The sequence below is a fragment of the Bubalus bubalis genome, chromosome 8 (assembly GCF_019923935.1).
Source record: "Bubalus bubalis isolate 160015118507 breed Murrah chromosome 8, NDDB_SH_1, whole genome shotgun sequence".
Lineage (NCBI taxonomy): Eukaryota > Metazoa > Chordata > Mammalia > Artiodactyla > Bovidae > Bubalus > Bubalus bubalis.
In genome coordinates this window covers 47,863,959-47,883,741 of record NC_059164.1, presented here as the reverse complement: position 1 = coordinate 47,883,741, position 19,783 = coordinate 47,863,959, and the positions used below count along the sequence as shown (strand labels likewise).

Sequence of the window (19,783 nt, the reverse complement as noted above, 5' to 3'; positions counted from 1 at the left end):
TCCTCAGTGCTACTGAGGATACCTCTACGTCTAGTCTTTTGGCAAACCTGGAAATCATTAGAAGCTGCACATCCCATGGTATGACATGGTTGTAAAGTACCTCCTTGAGGTCTGACAAAAGAAGGTGCTAGTCTTTCCTATAAAAGTGGAACAGCTATTAAAACTAAGTCTTCTAACAGGCAAGTGACATTTATTATTATTTTAGAAGGCAGACCTTTACCTCTTAGGTAACCTAATTATCTGTCTTACTTTAAAGCCAACCTGGACAACAGAATTCAATAATGAAAGCTACTGAAGAATAAGTTGATTTAATTATCCCAGTTCCTGTGAACTCCAGAGAAGTATTATTCAATTATCACTGTCAGAATCATCACTATTTTTACCTGTTATCTTTCCCTGGATACATCTGAGTATATTCAACTCTGTATTTTTTGGCAAAAAGCATGAAGGCATTCATTGGTCTTTTGCACTTGTTAGGAGAAGTGGCACTCACAGTCCCTGAGCTGTGGGTTTTGACAGCTTTAGCGTACAAAGAACTGGAAGAGAGCTGTGATGATCCTGGTGAGCCACAGTTTTTACTGAATCCAGATCTTTCAAAGTCTTGACCTCCAGGTCCTCCACAAGACAAAGACGCACGACGCTGACGAGCCATACTACTTAGCACGTAAACGGCAGAAGAATCCATAGGCGTGAAGTCATAGCTATAAATAAATAAGTTTAATTCAGTACAATTATCTGATTTGTAAGAACAGGATTAAAAAAAAGTATCTTTGAGATCTGATTGGAAACTTGTGTGTTTTACCTTAAATACTACCAATACCACTTTACCAACTTCACCTTTGACAGTTGCTTATAAGATGAAAGCTTATGTGTGTATTTACTAAAATTAGTTTTTTTAATCTTGAGAATACAAAAAATTGTGTTTTTTTTTTTTAAGTACTTCACCCCTCCCCACCCCAAAGGAATTTATTATAACCCACATACTTTATTCACAGCAAATACCTCTTTCAGATTCCATACAACTCACTTATTCCTACTTTAGATTTATTTTTGGACAAATCTGATAATCTTATTTTGTTGAGCTACAGAAACCTGAAACTAAAAAAATTTAAACCACAGTGGCATACACACCAGACCTAAGGACCAACTGCTACAGAAGGTAAGATGTTGGTAAGGACGGGAGAACTGGTTCAATGTAGCTGAAGGGACTAAAGTGCACAGTAGCCCCATCACTTGTTGAGTGATCACGTCAGCAGTCACAGGCATAAATCTCCCCTAAAGGCGGCCCAACACAACACAGCCTAAAGCTTAAACACCCACACTTGTCAGAAAGGCTACATTTCATCTGATACATTCAGTTTATACAGGTATCAAAGTAAGTTCTCCATATTCTCTCTCACTCTCTCAATTAGCTTGCTTGTTGATTATCTTCTCTATATGAAGAAACAGGCTAAAAAAAAGGTAAAGTGTCATTCACCCACAGCCTCACAGCTATTAGCTCTAAATCCTGTTTGTCCATCTCCAAAGCCCCAGGTTGCCTCAGCAATACCATAGCACTCTGTACCATTGTTGGCAAACCTCAAGGTGAATAATCATGCGACTTACTGAAAACATTGTCTGAAAATTAGAGAAAATGAGGACCATAGCCTAAAGATAACCTATTAAAAAGAGCTCTCTTGTTCCAACTGTGTAAATTTTTTTAACTTACCACTTACATTTTTAATCTTAGCAGAAAATCTTTTACTCTAAACCCGACTCTCTCTCCCCCTGAAAACATAAATATCTAGCAATACATCAACAGGTTGATATGAGCTACAGGAATAGTATCTGCCTACAGGTAAAACAATATGAGATTATAGATGATTCTAGACACAGACAAAGAGCTACATGAGTGAGGTCCACACCACTCACTGCACACAATAAAAATGACTTTTACCAATTATCTCATCTGTTTTAAAAGTATCACAACAAGCAACAAAGGTTTGCTGTATAGCACAGGGAACTAGTCAGTATCTTGTAATAACATATAATGGAAAATAATCTAAAAAATAAGTGTATAACTGAATCACTTTGCTGTGTACCTGAAATATTATAAATCAACTGTACCTCAATAAAATATATTAAGGAAATAAAAGGTATTACATGAAATAAGTGTACTTGAAGAAGTATGACTCCAAAATCATCCAATAAATACTTAGCAATCAGTATTAAGCCAGAGAAATAGTTTTTGCTACCTTAATCCCCTCTCATATGTAATTTAGAAAAACAGCAAACCTAACCATTGTAAACGAACCTGACACAAAACTATTAACCTCTACTGTGCTTGCGTGCTAAGTCGCTTCAGTCATGTTCGATTCTTAGGGATCCCATGGACTGTAGCCCACCATTCTCCAGGCAAGAATACTGGAGTAGGTTGCCATGCCCTCCCTTCAGGGGAACCTTCCCATCCCAGGTATCAAATCCCTAACTGAAGGAAAAATTTAATTACAATTTGAAATACCAAGAGATTTAAAAATAGGGTAAGCTAACTGACTACTGAAATTTGAAAATACCACCATCTAGTGGTACAACCAACCATCCATTTCCACTGTTGATAAAATCTGTAGTTAGAAATATTCAATCACAGAATTCAGATTTTGACATGACCATAGCATTACAATATTACATAAAATCAATCTTAAAAGTTTAATTTTTTTGCTATACTGAACATTCACTGCCTTCACAATCTGTAGTTCCTAAAATATGCTTTTATTTCACACCTCACTTTTTCTACATGCTATTCCTCAAGCTTACAATGCCCCCTTTCCCACCATCATTGTCTATTACTCTTAAAGAAAAACTCTACAATATTGTAGTGTATATTAAGCAAATCACAAATATTAACTCACTTAACCCTTTTACAGCTTTTTTTTTTCTTTTTTCAAAGACCCACAGAAGAATTAATTTACCCCAATTTCCACAGCAAATCTATCACAAAGCCAGGACCTGAATCCTGGCAGTCAGCTCCAGAACCAAGGTGCTACCATACTACACTGCCTCTCAACCAGCACATCACACACCATACACATGGACCATTCATCCACTTCTTTCTTTAGACTGGAAGCAGAGAGGCAAGCTTATGTTTTAGCCGATTTTAAAATCCCCAATGTCAGCATATTATAGGCGCTCAAAATGTCTGATGACTGATGGAGAGGGTAAAATAAACAAATCTGGAGAACATAATAATTGGGCTCAGAGCCCATCTCTGCCACTTACCAATAATACAACCCTACAGGTAATCCTGTAGCCTGTTCACTCATCTCTAAAATGAAGAGAATACATGCTATGCAATGCTGCAGAGCTGGAAGAACAGACTACATAAGACAGGCAAGCTCACAGGTACTGTAGTGAAGTATCAATTATTATTGAAAAAGTAGCCTAGATTGGTAAAATGACTATCCCTAAACCTGCCCAGGGATGCCTAGAAGATTGGCCTCAATGCCCAATTGTCTCAAATGGGCTTCTTCAAATCAAATTCTCACTTGGAAGCTTCCTTTCTACAGCAGAGCCACAAATTGTGTTTAAGAGCTCACCAGTTTATTGCTGACTTCTGGTCCTCTGCAAGCTAACATCTACTCACATGCCCTTCCCCAACCAGCATGACCCAAAAGCACCTATTGTGTTGCCAACAATGCCTAGCTGGGTACTATACATTCTAGTCTTCACAACAAGGAGTAGAGTTAGGTGGTATTACTTCCATTTTACAGTTAAAGCACTGAGGCTTGCATTTGCAAAAAGAGAGTAAGTCGAATCTAAAATACAACACAGGGAATTCCTTGGCGATCCAGCATTTAGACTCTGTGATTTCACTGCCTAGAGCCTGGGTGGGCACTAAGATCCTGCAAGCCAGATGGCATGGCCAAAACAGAACAGACTTGTCGATGCCAAGGGGGAGGAAGGGCGTGGGAGGGAAGGACTGGGAGTTAGGAAATGCAAAAATTATTATATACAGAATGGATAAACAGCAAGGTCCTACTGTACAGCACAGGGAACTATATTCAATTCACTGATAAGCCATGTGTAAAAGAACATACGAATGTGTAATAAAACTTAAAAAAATAACAAATAGGATATTTCTAATATTACTAATGTTCTACATTGGCCACGCCCAGAGATAACCACTCTCCTGAACTGTTTATCATTCCCCCTTCCAGTAATTTTATTATAAAAGACATTCATAAACGATAAAACTGTAACACTGTTAAAACGGCAACTATGTTAACATGTTATATTAGAATGTTTCATTGTGCAGAAAAAAACACACAGCCTGTAAGGGTTACTTACAGGCCGGCAATGACTAGCATTTGGAATTAGGATTTCAAGAGGGTTCCCCTCATTCCCACAACTGGTTAAGTGGATCACTGTTCCTAAACTGTGGGTACTGAAAATACTGTTTACCCTAAACACCTGCTTTGGTACATGCCAGGCAGAGCCTGTGCACCCAGCTCCCAATAAAACCTCTAGTGTTCCATGTCTAATAAGCTTCCTGGCAGACGACAATTCCAACGTGTTGTTACAACCCCCTGCTGAGGGAAATAAGCTTGTCCTGTGTGACTCCACAGGGAGAGGACTCCTAGAAACCGGGCTTCACAAGACTTAAGCCTATGCCTTTCCTTTTCACAATTTTGCTTCATATCCCTTCACTGTAAGAAATCATAGCTATGCATGTGACTCAGTACTGAATCCTGTGAGTCCTCCCAGTAAGACACTGAACCTGGGGGTTAACTTAAGGATCCCTAACCTAACTGTATAACGTATATTTTATATACAACGTGTGTTAGTCACTTAGTCGTGTCCAACTCTTTGTGACCCCATGGATAGTAGCCAGCCAGCCTCCTCTGTCCATGAGATTTGCCAGGCAAGAATACTGGAGTGGATTGTCATTTCCTTCTCCAGGGGATCTTCCTGACCCAGGAATTGAACCTGGGTCTCCTGTATTGCTGGCAGATTCTTTACCATCTGAGTCATAGAAAGATTATATAAATTTTTACTTAACATTTCTAAAGTTGATCCATGTTTAAAAATGCATGTCTAAGGTGGCACTAGTGATAAAGAATCTGGTTCAATCCCTGTGTTGGAAAGATCCCCTGGAGAAGGGAATGGCAACCCACTCCAGTATTCTTGCCTGGGAAATCCCATGGACAGAGGAGCCTGGCAGGCTACAGTCCATTGGGTCGCAAAAGAGTCAGACACAAATGAGCACACACAAGATTCATTTCTTTTCCACTGACAAAAAGAATTCCATTGCATGAATGTATTCACATCCAGTTTCCAGTGAATGAGTACTGATACTGTGTCCATGCTTTTGCTATCATGAGCAACACAGCTATGAGCTTCACACATCTCCTAGTGCATGTCTACAAGCATTTACTCTCTTTGGTGTACATACAGAGGAATGGAACTGCTGATATTTGGTGGCTGATAATAAAGCCAAATTATCTTCCAAAATTTTTGTATCAGTTTACACTCTCACCAAAACATTAGAGGTATCATGAATCTACATCCTAAGAATACTGAGTATCAGACCTTCACACTGTCTTGTTTTTCAAAGATGACTGTTATGAAAGAATCAAACAGCATTTAGATTCCAATCTTAGGGACGTTTAATGAGCATACAGCCTGGGCCACGCCCTGTGCAGGTTACCTTTCTTTCCTTTTTAACAGTCTCACTTACGCTTTCAAAATAAAAACATATTAACCTTATATTGGACTTCCCTGGTGGCTCAGATGGTTAATTGTCTGTCTACAATGTGGGAGACCCGGGTTCAATCCCTGGGTCGGGAAGTTCCCTGGAGAAGGAAATGGCAATCCACTCAGTACTATTGCCTGGAAAATCCCATGGACAGAGAAGCCTGGTAGGCTACAGTCCATGGGGTCGCAAAGAGTCGGACACGACTGAGCAATCTTCACCGTAATCTAACTGGATGAAGTAAAATTGTCAGCCCAGCAAAACTCTTCAGAATTCTCTACTTAAATGCTTATGAATTTGTTAATTATCACAAAGAAACAACAGGTCTTAAAATCCTAGATATTATATTCAGACTTTCTCTGCATCCCTTCTGGGAGAAGGGTGACCCAACTGCCCCCATCTTCCCAAGACTGAGGGGTTTCCAGGGATGCAGGACTTTCAGTGCTAAAACCAGAAAAGTTCCACAAAAATTCAGACAGTTGGTCAACCTTCTTGAGTGTCAGCACATATGGGTTCTTATCCTATTCTACAACTTGTTAAACAAGGTGATCTCAAGAAAAAAATCACTTTCTTCAAGTCTTTCCAAATATCAATTTTTTTGCTATTCTCACAATTGTTAATCCATACAACTAAAGACCTTGGTCAAATTGAGTATTAAAGAGTTAACTAAAGGAAAAAGGATACAATTAAAAGATTAATGAACTGGTTCAAAACAGCTGGCTAGATTTAACAAATTTTTTTTAACTCTCAGAGCTGATCTATTTCAGTAGGACCTTGTTGTTTATCTAGTATATGTATACAATTTGTATCTTCTAATCTCAAACTAATTTATCCCTCCCTATCCCCCTCAGGTAAATTTTTCAGGTAAGTTTTTCAGTCTGTAAGTCTATCTATTTTGTAATAAGTTCATTTGTATCTTTTTTTAAAGATTCCACATTTAAGTGATTTCATAAGGAATTTGTCTTTCACTTACTTAGTATAATCATCTCTGCGTCCATCCATGTTGCTCCAAATGGCATTATTTCATCCTTTGTAAAACTTCTCTAGAATTACTATTTTACTGTAATTACTAAGTATTTTTTCATTTATTGTTATACTGTTGACCCTTAAACAATGTGGGTTTGAACTGCATGGGTCCACTTAAACACGGATTTATTTTTTTCAATAGTAAATACTACTCAGTCCATGGTTGGTTGAATTTGCCTACACGAAAAGCTGGCTATAAGTTATATGTGGATTTTCAACTGTGTGGGGTCAGTGTCCCTAACACTTGTGCTGTTCAAGGGTTGACTGTACATACTTCTCCTAAGTAGTCCTTTGTAATTCTCACATCTTTAAAGGTTTAACTTCCTAAATAGCAATCATTAGGGAGATTAAGAGTTAACAGAGGAAAAAAAAGATTTATTTACTATTACCTTTTAAATGTATCAAAAACACCTGAATCATCAAAATTAATGGCATCGGGGTGTCCAGGAGGTAGACATACATCACCAATATGAATTTCACAACATGGAATGCCATGCTGTACCACAGTCAAGCTTGGATAAAATGATGACCAACCTAAAGTTAAATCAAACAGTCATTACATAAAGGATAGAGACTGACATAAAGCACCCAAATTATTTCTTAGACATGTCACCTCTGAGTCTTAAAAATAAAAAGTTAATATTTCAGAGATTTTTAATACAAGTCATGTATCTTTGCCACAAAACAAATCCAAGTATTTTATTTAAGCAATGCAAAAAGCCCTCCAAAACTAGTTTAATTCAGCATTTTACTAATGTATCAATTCTATCAATCAGTACTCCATCTACCTACAAGATAGTAAGTGATAAATGATGATGATTGAGACCATGAAATAGTCTCTGAATCATTACATTTGATACTCTGTTAATGTGACTCAGGTAAAGCATACTTGGCCTGTAAACCAAATTTCAATTACCAGAATATTTCATTCCCCAAATTATATCAAGACCATAGAGAGCTTATAGTATACACTACATGAATCTACAAGTTCATACCCACAGGAAGTAGAGCTCCACCTGACTACTGCTAAGAGATTTAAACATCAGTAGGTATTATAAGGCATTTCCTATGGTAGTTTTAGTGTGAAAGAAGATTCCCTTCAAAAGTTTTTTCTTAATCATCAAAAATCACGCCATAAGACGTAACTACAGATTTAAGAAGCTTTCTTTAAAAGTTATGACAAATTCAAATTGAAGCCCTACCTTTATTTTTAACATAGAAAGGGTGGTCCAGTTTACACTCTACAGTAAGTAAACCATCTTCCACTGTACCGGGATCAAAAGTCAACTTCAGTACAGACTCACCAAATGATACACTTTCTTCATGTGATAACAACTTTAGACCATCAGAACCATAGCCCTGGAAATACATGCATAGAGCAAATAAATTGGCAATGTTCAGTTCAACATGGAGTGATGTTCCTATAACGTGTACGATTTTGTAGAAAAGGTAAAAATAAGATGGGATTCTTGCCATTGAGGAGCTATCAACCCAGTAGTGAAGAAAAGCAAATATATAAATTACTACAATATAAAGCAGACTGGAATCACTACTTCAATGTAAAAATAAATAGTGCTATATGGAGTTTAATATTAACTCCAGGAGATTAAGGGGCTTTCAATTCCCATGTGAAATGGAATCTAGAAGCACTCTCCTTATACCAGCAAGAGTTTTAACTAGCAACTTCTTTGGAGAGTGCTGAGTATTTGCTAAAAATACAAGATGAATTCAGAGGTGGGGCAAATAAGGCTGCAAAGAAGGGCCCAGTTAGTAAGTAAGTAAGTAAAGGCATCTTAAAGACTGGCAAAGTGCTCAAGCTCTCCTTTGAGAAGGATCTGGAAAGTCAATGAAAGTATTATTATTAATGACTCAATTTTATGATGATGACAAAGACTACAGATAAAAGCTATCTCTAGTATTCAGTTTATTTGAAGATTCAACAGGAGAAACCCACTACAGTCTTGAATTGACAACTGCAATGGTGGTAGAACTGGGCTGAATAAATTCAACCAGTATTTACTGAGTGCTTAGTAGATGCTAGGTGCTAGGCTCTGAAACACATGATCCCTACCCTTAAATTCACAGAAAGACAAAAGAGACAGACATGCCAACGGCTAGCCATAATATCCAATCAAAGTTGACTAATGAAAGAAAATGATAAACATAAGAAGTCTTGAAATAGAATGGATCAACTGAATATGAAGGGAGCAAAGGAAATAGTTAACTTCATGTTTTGAATGAAGCAACCAAGAAGATTTTGAATCTGGCAATCAAGAAAAGATAATAATACTCCTAAAAGAAAGGAGGAAAACAGCCTGGAGGGGAAGAAAAAGGCAGTCCAGTGTTGGTTATACTAATAACTAGATTAAAGAATCTTCTGATTCTTCAAGCTATAAGAACTTAAAATCAATCCAATTCCATCTTACAAAGCAGGAAGCCAACACCCAGTGGGGCAGACAAACTGCGCAAGACCAGTCACGCAAATGTTAGTAGCTGCTGGCAGAGCACAAAAGAACAGCACAGCTCTCCTGACTCCAAGACCAGAGCAGTTTCCATGGGCCACAAGGAATTGCTTTGAACATTATCATCAGTGAAGAAGTGGTAAACAGAGTGAGGAGGGGTAGACCTTATCTAACATTCAACATCATGGGCAGACAAGTCAACAGCAAAAAAAACTCAAGACACCAGAAGGAAAATCATGCTCCACAAATCAAAAGAAGACAATCCACTGTGCAGAATGCTGCAGAAATGACAAACCAAGCAGATTTCTAATCAGAATGAAACTAGTAACCTTTTACACAATTCTAGTAGAGCTATAGAGGCCAAAAAAGACTACAGTGAACTTGACTATACGGTGCTTGTTACAGCATGAAGGAAAACTGAAGGCGTCAAGACTATCTTTCTCAAGGACTTAACAGTAACAGCGGGCTCAAAACAGGAATTTTTAGACAAGCACACTTCACAGGCCCATTTTCTCTGCCCAAAGTGGAGATGGAGAAAGTGAAGATTTCAAAGATAAAGGTTTCATCAGTATTTATCCACTGCTACCCATTACTGCCTTTGCTTACCGACTCAGAAAATACCAGCATTTTATTGGGTCATTTTAAAAGTAACTCAACTCTCTATCCATGGGGGAATTAACCACTTCGTAGATTACCTAAGCTAAGGCTTTGGTTTATTTATTCATTTTATGTTTAATGCCAGTTTAGTTTTCCCTAAAATGCAATGTGTAAAAAGTGCTAAGAAATACTCTTTTTTCCCATCTAAGAAAGCTTCATTATCAAGGTATGATCTCAAGTCACTCTTGTTCTCACCAAGAGGATTCACAAAAGCTCCTCCCAAAACATAGGATGCCATTTAACATAAAGCAAGTGGAGGATACATCTGTAGATTAATAAAAAACCTGTGCTCCCTTTGAAAGACTTGGAAAAGTTGAAAGAATTTTAAATCAACCTTGTGAGTGCCCATCTGGAGATCTTCCTCATTATCACAGCCTTCGGTTCTAGCAAAATCTTCCACATTCTGCCATTCCTTATTGCTTCCCTTATGAAAGCACAGTCGTGTGCCTAAAGTTGAAATAAAAAACAAATATTAGATATGTGATCAGTGTGTTTGCTACACATGTAAACTAAAGAATTCAAGCCTTTTTTTAACCTTTCAAAAAACAGTGCCAAGCAGTTGAAGGCCAGGAATTGCACCACCCCAAGTCATCATCATCTGAGAGGGAGGACATGCAGAAAATGCCAGATTCTGACTCACTGTTTGCCTGTGGAAAAAAGCATCACAAACTTTTTAGTTTTTATTTTCAACATATTTTGTTAATATGTGTCTTCAGACTTTATTAGTAGGTAACTTACTTATTTTAAACTGTGGGAGAAAAAAACTGCCTTCTGACGTTTTGGGAAGTTTAGTTAAATGTATTTTCTTACTGGTAATTCTGAATTTTTCTAACAGTTATTAGAGCTGTACATATAAAATCAAACTCAGATCACTAGCAGAAAAACGAGACAGACTATTTTCCATCTGTGTGTACTTCAGAAGACACTCTTAGTGAAGGAAAAGTTAATGTTTTTCAGCTGCTGTGCAAACGTCATAAAAGTTTAATTTCATAAATGAACTTACCCTTTCATGTCTGACTGGTGTTTGCTCCTTCCAGTGATGAGGGAAGGCCGGCTCACCCTTAGAAGAGGCCACCGGTGGAGGGCGTGCGTAGGAATGTAAACTTTTGCTAGTAGCTATGATGTGTACAGGAGATGATCTAAAATAAATCAGCCACTTTAGTTACAAAGCAAAGGTCCTTAAATTAGGGCTTTCCTTTTGATGAAAAGAACTTCACATTCACCACACCAGTGTTATTACATGTAAGACACGTATGGGAAACACTGGTGAAGATAACAAAAATGTCATCTATAGTGTGTTGTTTATAACTTCTTTCCCTCTTCACACATTTTAAACACTTTTTTTCAGATAATATACTTTAAATTCCAAATTACTGTTTCCTTCATTTATTCACTCATTTTTGTATCACTAAATACAAACAAATATACAGTTTCCTTCATGAAAGATGATGCCCCCTCGTGTAGGGCTCCCTGTCCCTTTCTATCTTACTCTGATGTGGTCACTAAATCTCAATCTGAACAGGGCCTCCAAGCTCTGTGACAAACTCGGAACTCTTTAGCTACCAACCACCTGCAGGCTCAATGAATTACCTGAAGCTGAGATGTTTAAACTTATTATAGTAGAAAACAGCCTATTTGCAAAGCAGCTACACATAAAGCCAGCTACTTCAACCCCCAGGATCACCTTAAAAAGTAAGCTACTTCCCCCTCTTTTCTGTCAAAGGTCTCTTTACCAGGCAGCACTCCCTTCAGAGTACATGGGGCTCTCAAGAACACACTAAAATCCTTCCCCCACAAACATATGGGAGGGGTAAGAATAAACAGCAGGCCCATACAGGGCAAGCACTAATGTGACCTGATTCAGGAGACTGGAAAGCAGCAGAGAAGACTTAGGGTCAACTAAAGTCCCAAATCAGGACAATGCACAGTGTCAGCTAGGGATCTGGTCTTTAACAGAAAAATGTCTGCAGTGCCTGTACTAATCCTCTAACAACAGGAGGGCATCTTTCCTCCTTACTTTCCAATTCTGCCCTTACTCTGTGAGAAATTTATTAGTCCCTCGAGTTTTCTAAACTTAATTAACATTTTTATTATACCTTTGCAGAAATCACTCTACATATAAAACTATACTGTTTTCATGTTCACATAACTTAAGTAAAAACCCAAGTTAGTTTCCACGTATTTTAGCATACTCTCCAACCAATTTTCAAAATATAAATACTTAAATGTTTCATTTTTTATTTCTTCCTTTTGTTACACATTTACATATTTATTGAGTGGCCAAACTGTTGAAAATTCCTTAAGCTCATCCCTGCTTTCCTAATAAAAGAAAATTAAGTTTAGCAGTTCTTCTGTATAACCATTTAAAAGAGAACAACATAATGTTCTAAAACGTGTGTGGCCTAAATGCTCTATAAAAATTAATATGCTAGATGTGTCTGAATGACTAACACCATGGTCTCCTTATCCCTCTATCTATGCAAGCATTAATATAAATTTTATCTGTCCTCAACCCCTTGACACTCTACAGTTACAACTTCAGACATCCAGAAGCTCAATAACTAACAGTTTGACAATCTACAGGAAGTCGTAGAGAATAGCTATAGACCACTGACAGAGTTAGAGGCCAGGCAGAACAGCAGAGTGTTACCGTGCCTCATTCCCGAGGAAGAAGGGAAGCACAGAAAATGCGGTGGGGAATTTACACCTTTAAGGAGCTACTCCTTTTAACTATTTTTTTTAAACATTAATTTTCTTCTGAGGGCTTTATTCAGCTTTCCATCAATTATTAAACCTCTAGTTTGTTGTGAAAAATGAAAATTACTATCTCAACTAAAATTGGGGGAAAAGGAAGTCCAATAGTAAAATCTGGATTTTCTGTTTTTAATTATAAAAGAATTTTTCATTTTTTGACTCAAAGATTACAATAAAAACTGGGACAATAAAGGAAGAAATACTTTGAAAAGTCAACTTTTCATCCTCGTGGAAATTTTCATGGTCTTAAACTGAAGTTAATTAAATTGAATTTGCCCTAATCAAGACCAATATCCTGCTGAAGAGAAGAAAAGCAGGATAACTTGCTGGGATGCAAGAAAACCAAGGCTCCACACCTAACAAGTTTATTTTTTAGCAAAGAATTACACTAACTTACGAACACTACCAAAATTCAGTTATTCCTACATCAGTGTATATGGACCCTGGTCTACCCACCCACATGAGTGCAAATCTGGGTTACTTCTCTTCCTTATAAACTATCATATTTATCTATGTCTTTTTAAATAGTCAACTTTATAAGCTGGGGATAATTAATAAAATATTATCCATTTAGTTCTCTCTAGAAACCTATATGCAGGTCAGGAAGCAACAGTTAGAACTAGACATGGAACAACAGACTGGTTCCAAATAGGAAAAGGAGTACATCAAGGCTGTATATTGTCACCCTGCTTATTTAACTTATATGCAGTTAAATCATCATGAGAAACACTGGGCTGGAAGAAGCACAAGCTGGAATTCAAGATTGCCAGGAGAAATATCAATAACTTCAGATATGCAGATGACACCACCCTTATGGCAGAAAGTGAAGAGGAACTAAAGAGCCTCTTGATGAAAGTGAAAGAGGACAGTGAAAAAGCTGGCTTAAAGTTCAATGTTCAGAAAACTAAGATCATGGCATCTGGTCCCATCACTTCATGGGAAATAGATGGGGAAACAGTGGAAACAGTGTCAGACTTTATTTTTTGGGGCTCCAAAATCACTGCAGATGGTGATTGCAGCCATGAAATTTAAAAGACACTTACTCCTTGGAAGGAAAGTTATGACCAACCTAGAGAGCATATTGAAAAGCAGAGACATTACTTTGCCAACAAAGGTTCATCTAGTCAAGGCTATGGTTTTTCCAGTGGTCATGCATGGATGTGCGAGTTGGACTGTGAAGAAAGCTAAGCACTGAAGAATTGATGCTTTTGAACTGTGGTGTTGGAAAAGACTCTTGAGAGTCCCTTGGACTGCAAGGAGATCCAACCAGTCCATCCTAAAGGAGATCAGTCCTGGGTGTTCATTGGAAGGACTGATGCTAAAGCCGAAACTCCAATACTTTGGCCACCTCATGTGAAGAGTTGACTCACTGGAAGACTCTGATGCTGGGAGGGATTGTGGGCAGGAGGAAAAGGGGACGACAGGATGAGAAGGCTGGATGGCATCACTGACTCAATGGACATGAGTCTGAGTGAACTCCGGGAGTTGGTGATAGACAGGGAGGCCTTGCATGCTGCAATTCATGGAGTCACAAAGAGTTGGACACGACTGAGCGACTGAACTAAACTGAGGAATATTAGTTGGAAGATTCCATAATTTTATAGAACAATAATTCATTTTCTTAAACTCTGGTCTGGGTAAATGAAACAGTGGGTTTTTTTTTTTTACCAATGAGAGTCTACTTCGAGAAATTCAAGATTTCAATATCAGCAAACATATACATAGGATCACATACACTGTGGGAAAAAAAAGAAAACTTAGACCAAAAAGAACCAAATTCAAAGTTGACTAAGTTTAAAATATAATGTTTATTTTAATTATGGCTCTTTAGAAAACTTTCATTTCTCTAAGCAAAAAATATAAATAAAAGCATTCTTGGTCTGATGTATTTCTTGATGACTTTAAACCATTTAAGACTCAGTTCTCATATTACTTTTATCTAATCCTCAAAGTATGAAATAATGACTCAGGGTTAATACCTCTTTGATCATTTTAAGATAAATAGCTTAATTTTAATGACTTTAATAAAAAAAAATCTTTATTTAAATGATCAAGAGCATTATTACTTGTAAAACTGCTGCTGCTAAGTCGCTTCAGTTGTGTCTGACTCTGTGCGACCCCATAGATGGCAGCCAACCAAGCTCCCCAGTCCCTGGAATTCTCCAGGCAACTTTTAAAACCAGGGAGGAAAAAAGTGTTTTGTAATGACAAAGTTTTCAGTTAAAATACAGCCAATGTTCCCACCTGTTGTAAAATGAGCACTGCATAAGTGGACTTTGTGGGCTGGTGGCAATATTTGCTAGTTCTGTTAGCCAATCCACTTCATTTTCACGGTAAGTATTTTCTGATATTTCTGAGGTATTTTGGTTCCAAGATGGTCTTGGATATTCTTGATGCGACACATCTGAACTTAGTTGGTATATGGCAGATTGAGTAGGATCACTCTGAACAGCCTGAAGTTCAGGAAGATCATCTGCAAATAAGCACACTCAAGATTATCAGAAGGAAATTACTAATACAGGAGACAATACTGTAATCACAGCTGGAAAAGAGGGCCTCAAATTTAGCTAGTTAATTTTGTGAGAGGAAAAGTGTAAATTCAAAATGTTTTTTTGAAAGAAACAAGTTTCAACTGAAAAAACAATGACATCTTATACATTTAAGGGTCAACAAAGCCTAACAGAAAAGTAAACTTAAATGTAAATGGATTAATGACTAAACTATGTATTTACCACAACTGTTACAAACTGTTCTGTTTGTGTTTTCTGACTCCCCACCTCCAGTTTTTCACAGGCTCACCTGGGAATAATCCCTATCCTATTCAGACATTTTTATGTTACCATGTTAATAAGGAAAAAGGCATTATATGGGTGCATATATGTACTTATTGTTCATACATCTGAATCTGCTAAACAAGATTACTACAATAAATGAAAACAACAATTTTCAAAGATGAAACTTAGATCATAGGAATGTTTAGGTACTACTTATTCAACTTTATCTACACCAAATTATTTATTTTTAATGAGAAACTCTAAACTCAGGAATATTTATTATTTTCCAAAAAAGTGTGTTCTCAAAAGGTAGTTCATGACAGACTTTCAGCTACCCAAGAAAGAAAACCAGAAAGAGAACCCAAGGACCACTCTTGTTCATGCCAAAACTACACTGTAAGCTAGACTGAATTCTAAAAAACTGAACTGGAAAAAAAAGCCTCTTGCAGGCCTCAAAAACAACAAAATCCCTTTGTGAATTTTTTTTACAAAATTTACACCTGTAAATTCTATGGATCCAATGGGTCTCTTCAATATATAAACCCAGAAGCTCTTGTAGACCTGAGAGCTCTCCTATATTGTCACAATAAAAGCACATACTCATTCCTATACAGGGAATATCCCAGAGTAACTCACTAAAACAGAAATGTCTGACAAGTACTAATTCAGGATATCCATTCATAAAACCTACTAGAAGGTATCCCTCCCTTCCCAAAGAAGCCAAAATACACCAACTGAAGATAATTCCACTCTGTAATGCTCATGGTGGTGGAGCTATTTCCCTTCCCTCATTGCCAACATCATTCTTTGACTATCACCTGTGTATTTACTGTGAAGGGTTCATTTCTGTCTTTCAAGTTAAGGAAACTACTTTTAAACTGAAGTCATGAGGGGCTGTAAAGTTTTTGACCTCCTGAGCTCTAGTTCCTGATTTCCTTCTGAAACCAACTAAAATGTGACAATGGAGAACCAAGTAATTGATTGAAACGATACTTTCCACTCAATAGTAACCACAACTCAATAAATATTTTGAGCTTAGCAAACCCTTAGCATGCCAACAGGTTATGTCTCAAGACCTTTAAGATCTTCAAATTCCCAAAGAAGACTCTACCATATAACCTCTTTTATTTCATCATTTATAAAATGAGGACAATCACATCTCGGATTTTGTGAACATTAGGCGAAAACGCATGTTAAATGGGGACAATGCCAAGATGAAAAGTGGGCAGCAAGACAAGCTCACTCATCGGCTGTTCATTCTCTTTAACACTTACCTCAAACCAGTAACATTCAAAGTCATACTTCAACACACCTACACAGTTCTATATATCATGCATCTTTGGAGTAGCTCAGCAGTATTGATAATTACAAATGTCTGATCCTCCAGTTTCAAGTGTCCACTGGAATCTCCCCCATCACACCAACAAACCAGGCATAAAGGCATAGCCAGCATAATTTGCTGAGCTTACACGGATATTTCAAAAGTAACAGCTTTTGAAAAGCCACACCGCAAGGTTTTCATAAGGTGTTTAAAGGCTCATCTTAACCCACAAAGACAACTGAGTTTGAATTTGTAAATGAGTCTCTATGATAACCATAAATAGCCCAAAGTTATGTTGGTTTAAATAATACTTTATAAGCAATAACAAGAGAACACTGAAAGTTCCTAGTGTACAAAACTTAACACACTTTTTAGCAATTCAAAGTGGGTGGAAAAGTTAGCTAAACATGAAAATTAATCCGAATCTCAGTGAAAATCCCTAAAAACTTAATTTTGTTTACCAAGTTCCATGTGCTCATCACAAGAGTTGTATCCAGGCGAGGACGGCAAAGTCTCCTTGCACTGCAGCAACTGCAGCGAGTCGCTCACTCCTGGCGCTCTCTTGTCCATGACTAGCAGGAGCTTCTGCACCGCATCAGGCATCTGGTTGCTCTTCACTTCCCACACCATGTTATGGCGCTCCGACTAAAAATGACACAAGAACAAAAAGTCAAGTCACGTGGTCTACGAAAGCATAAAATCAGAGACATCACAGTGTTGTATCTTTAATCATATATTGCCATCTGTATCCCCCTCAAAATAGCTACACATGGGACGACTGAAGGTCCATTCTATTTGGCACCTTTTTTGGAAGATTCCAATTTCTCCATTTATCAATTGTGTTCACTATTTTGTTTTCTCATCTTCTGAAAGTGAACAAGTGTACTGTTATAGTCTCTAAAGAACATTTGAGAGTTTCTTGGGATTTCCAGTGGTTAAGACTCCATGCTTAACACGCAGGGCCACAAGTTCAGTCTCTGGTTGGGGATCTAAGATCTTGTGGCCAAAACAAAAACATAAAGTAAAACAGAGTTTCTTAAAATGGACAAATATTGTACTTCTCATAAAAATGTTTTCTTAATGATAATTTGGAATCTAATCATAATAAAAAGGCTACTATTTTTACAAAGATGTATAACAGTAATGGGAAATTTAGCTAAACAAACAGTAAATCTACCATTATCTCAAGCTTACAAAATTGAAACAATGAAGAAAACAATATAAACTGATACACCTAAATAATTTCTCAGCTATGTCTACCAACTAAATTGTTATGAAAGTAAAATGAGGTTATACCTTTTACATTCTTGCCTTTGAACAATGATCAAATCAGTTATTTAATACAAGTGACAGCAGCAGGAAGAGTTCCTGATTTCTCAGGCTCCACCCAAATTTCATTTTTTAAAGTTCTAATGAAATATACCAACACACAAAATTCTAACATAGTTTTTTCCTCAAAATAAAACAATAAAATATACTGCTGGTAAAAGTCACTTAAAAAAATAAAGTTGGGAATTCCCTGCCGGTTCAGTGTTAGGAGTCGGTGCTTTCACTGCCAGGAGCCTGGGTCCAATCACTGGTCAGGGAACTAAGACCCCACAAGCCACATGTAGCATGGCCAAAAAAAACAGGCATTAAAAGTCAAGTACCGTAGCCCAGGCTAATCAAAAAATGCAGTGAAAAGATATTTAAACCAAAAGTTAAGTCATGACATAATCACCAACAAACACTGTCATTTTTTCTACAAAGGCTTTTTTCATGAATTTTCTTATTATGAAACATTATCCTGACTATAAAACATATGATCACTGTGGGAAAAAAAAAACAACAAAAAAAGCTTTTCTTAGAAAAGAAAAAAGGAATTAGTAATTATTTCTAATTCCAACAACCTGAGTTACTGGGACATTTTGATGTTATTATCTAATGATCCAGTCTCTTTTTCACACAGACATCTACATTTTACCTAAACAAAATCATTTCTTTTTCTTCATATGTCATATTATATATAAATGAGACCTTTTCTTAACATTAAGTTCATAAACATTTGCCTGTTCATAAGCATTAAGTCTTTCAAAGATCTATTTTTAAAAATTAAATTATATATAATCACAGGAATTACCAAAATTTACTTATCCCTCCTACTACTAAACATGTTCCCCGTTTTTTCACTCTTAATTTATACATTCTTTTTTTTAAGTATTTGCTTACATCTGGTTATTTCTTTGAACTTCCAAGAGATAGATTAGTGGTTGGATGGCAATTAAACATCTTCTAAGGCTTACTCCTTGGAAGTAAAGTTATGACCAACCTAGACAGCATATTCAAAAGCAGAGACATTACTTTGCCAACAAAGGTCCGTCTAGTCTAGGCTTTGGTTTTTCCAGTGGTCATGTATGGATGTGAGAGTTGGACCATAAAGAAAGCTGAGCTCTGAAGAATGCATGCTTTTGAACTGTGGTGTTGGAGAAAACTCCTGAGAGTCCCTTGGACTGTAAGGCGATCCAACCAGTCCATCCTAAAGGAGATCAGTCCTGGGTGTTCACTGGAAGGACTGATGCTGAAACTGAAACTCCAATACTTTGGCCACCTGATACAAAGAGCTGACTCATTTGAAAAGACCCTGATGCTGGGAAAGTTTGAAGGCAGGAGAAGGGGACGACAGAGAATGAGATGGGTGGATGGCATCACCGACTCAATGGAGTCTGGGTGAACTCCAGGAGTTGGTGATGGACAGGGAGGCCTGGCGTGCTGCGGTTCATGGGGTCACAAAGAGTTGGACATGACTGAGCGACTGAACTGAAGGCTTTTGATACATACAGCTAAACTGACCATTGCCTTACTTTATTTCTAGTATTTTATTTCGCTTTCATATTTCTGCCTCAAATACGACTCATTTCTGGGGCACTTGGAGCCGGACACAATATAAACTGTAAGATGTACAATGGAGTAGTCAAGAGGGCACTCGGTTTGGTGTAAGGAAACATGGGTATGATTCCAGCTTGATCACTTACTAAATCTATGACCTAAATGACTGAGCTTCTCACTAATTCAGTATCTCCAT

General features: G+C 37.3%; 1 protein-coding gene across 2 annotated transcripts in view; it reads right to left on the bottom strand.

Annotated features, from left to right (window-relative positions):
* Positions 1 to 19,783, bottom strand: part of HBP1 (HMG-box transcription factor 1) — a 31,187-nt gene that overhangs the window by 4,202 nt on the left and 7,202 nt on the right. For both annotated transcript variants that reach the window (XM_006068459.4, XM_025292026.3), the window contains exons 2-9: positions 17,184 to 17,367; positions 14,872 to 15,100; positions 10,877 to 11,012; positions 10,409 to 10,520; positions 10,208 to 10,320; positions 7,957 to 8,113; positions 7,144 to 7,288; positions 384 to 701 (exon numbers count right to left, since the gene is read on the bottom strand). In XM_006068459.4, the coding sequence (XP_006068521.1) occupies positions 384 to 701; positions 7,144 to 7,288; positions 7,957 to 8,113; positions 10,208 to 10,320; positions 10,409 to 10,520; positions 10,877 to 11,012; positions 14,872 to 15,100; positions 17,184 to 17,367 (1,394 nt within the window). The remainder of the gene's footprint in view (positions 1 to 383; positions 702 to 7,143; positions 7,289 to 7,956; positions 8,114 to 10,207; positions 10,321 to 10,408; positions 10,521 to 10,876; positions 11,013 to 14,871; positions 15,101 to 17,183; positions 17,368 to 19,783) is intronic.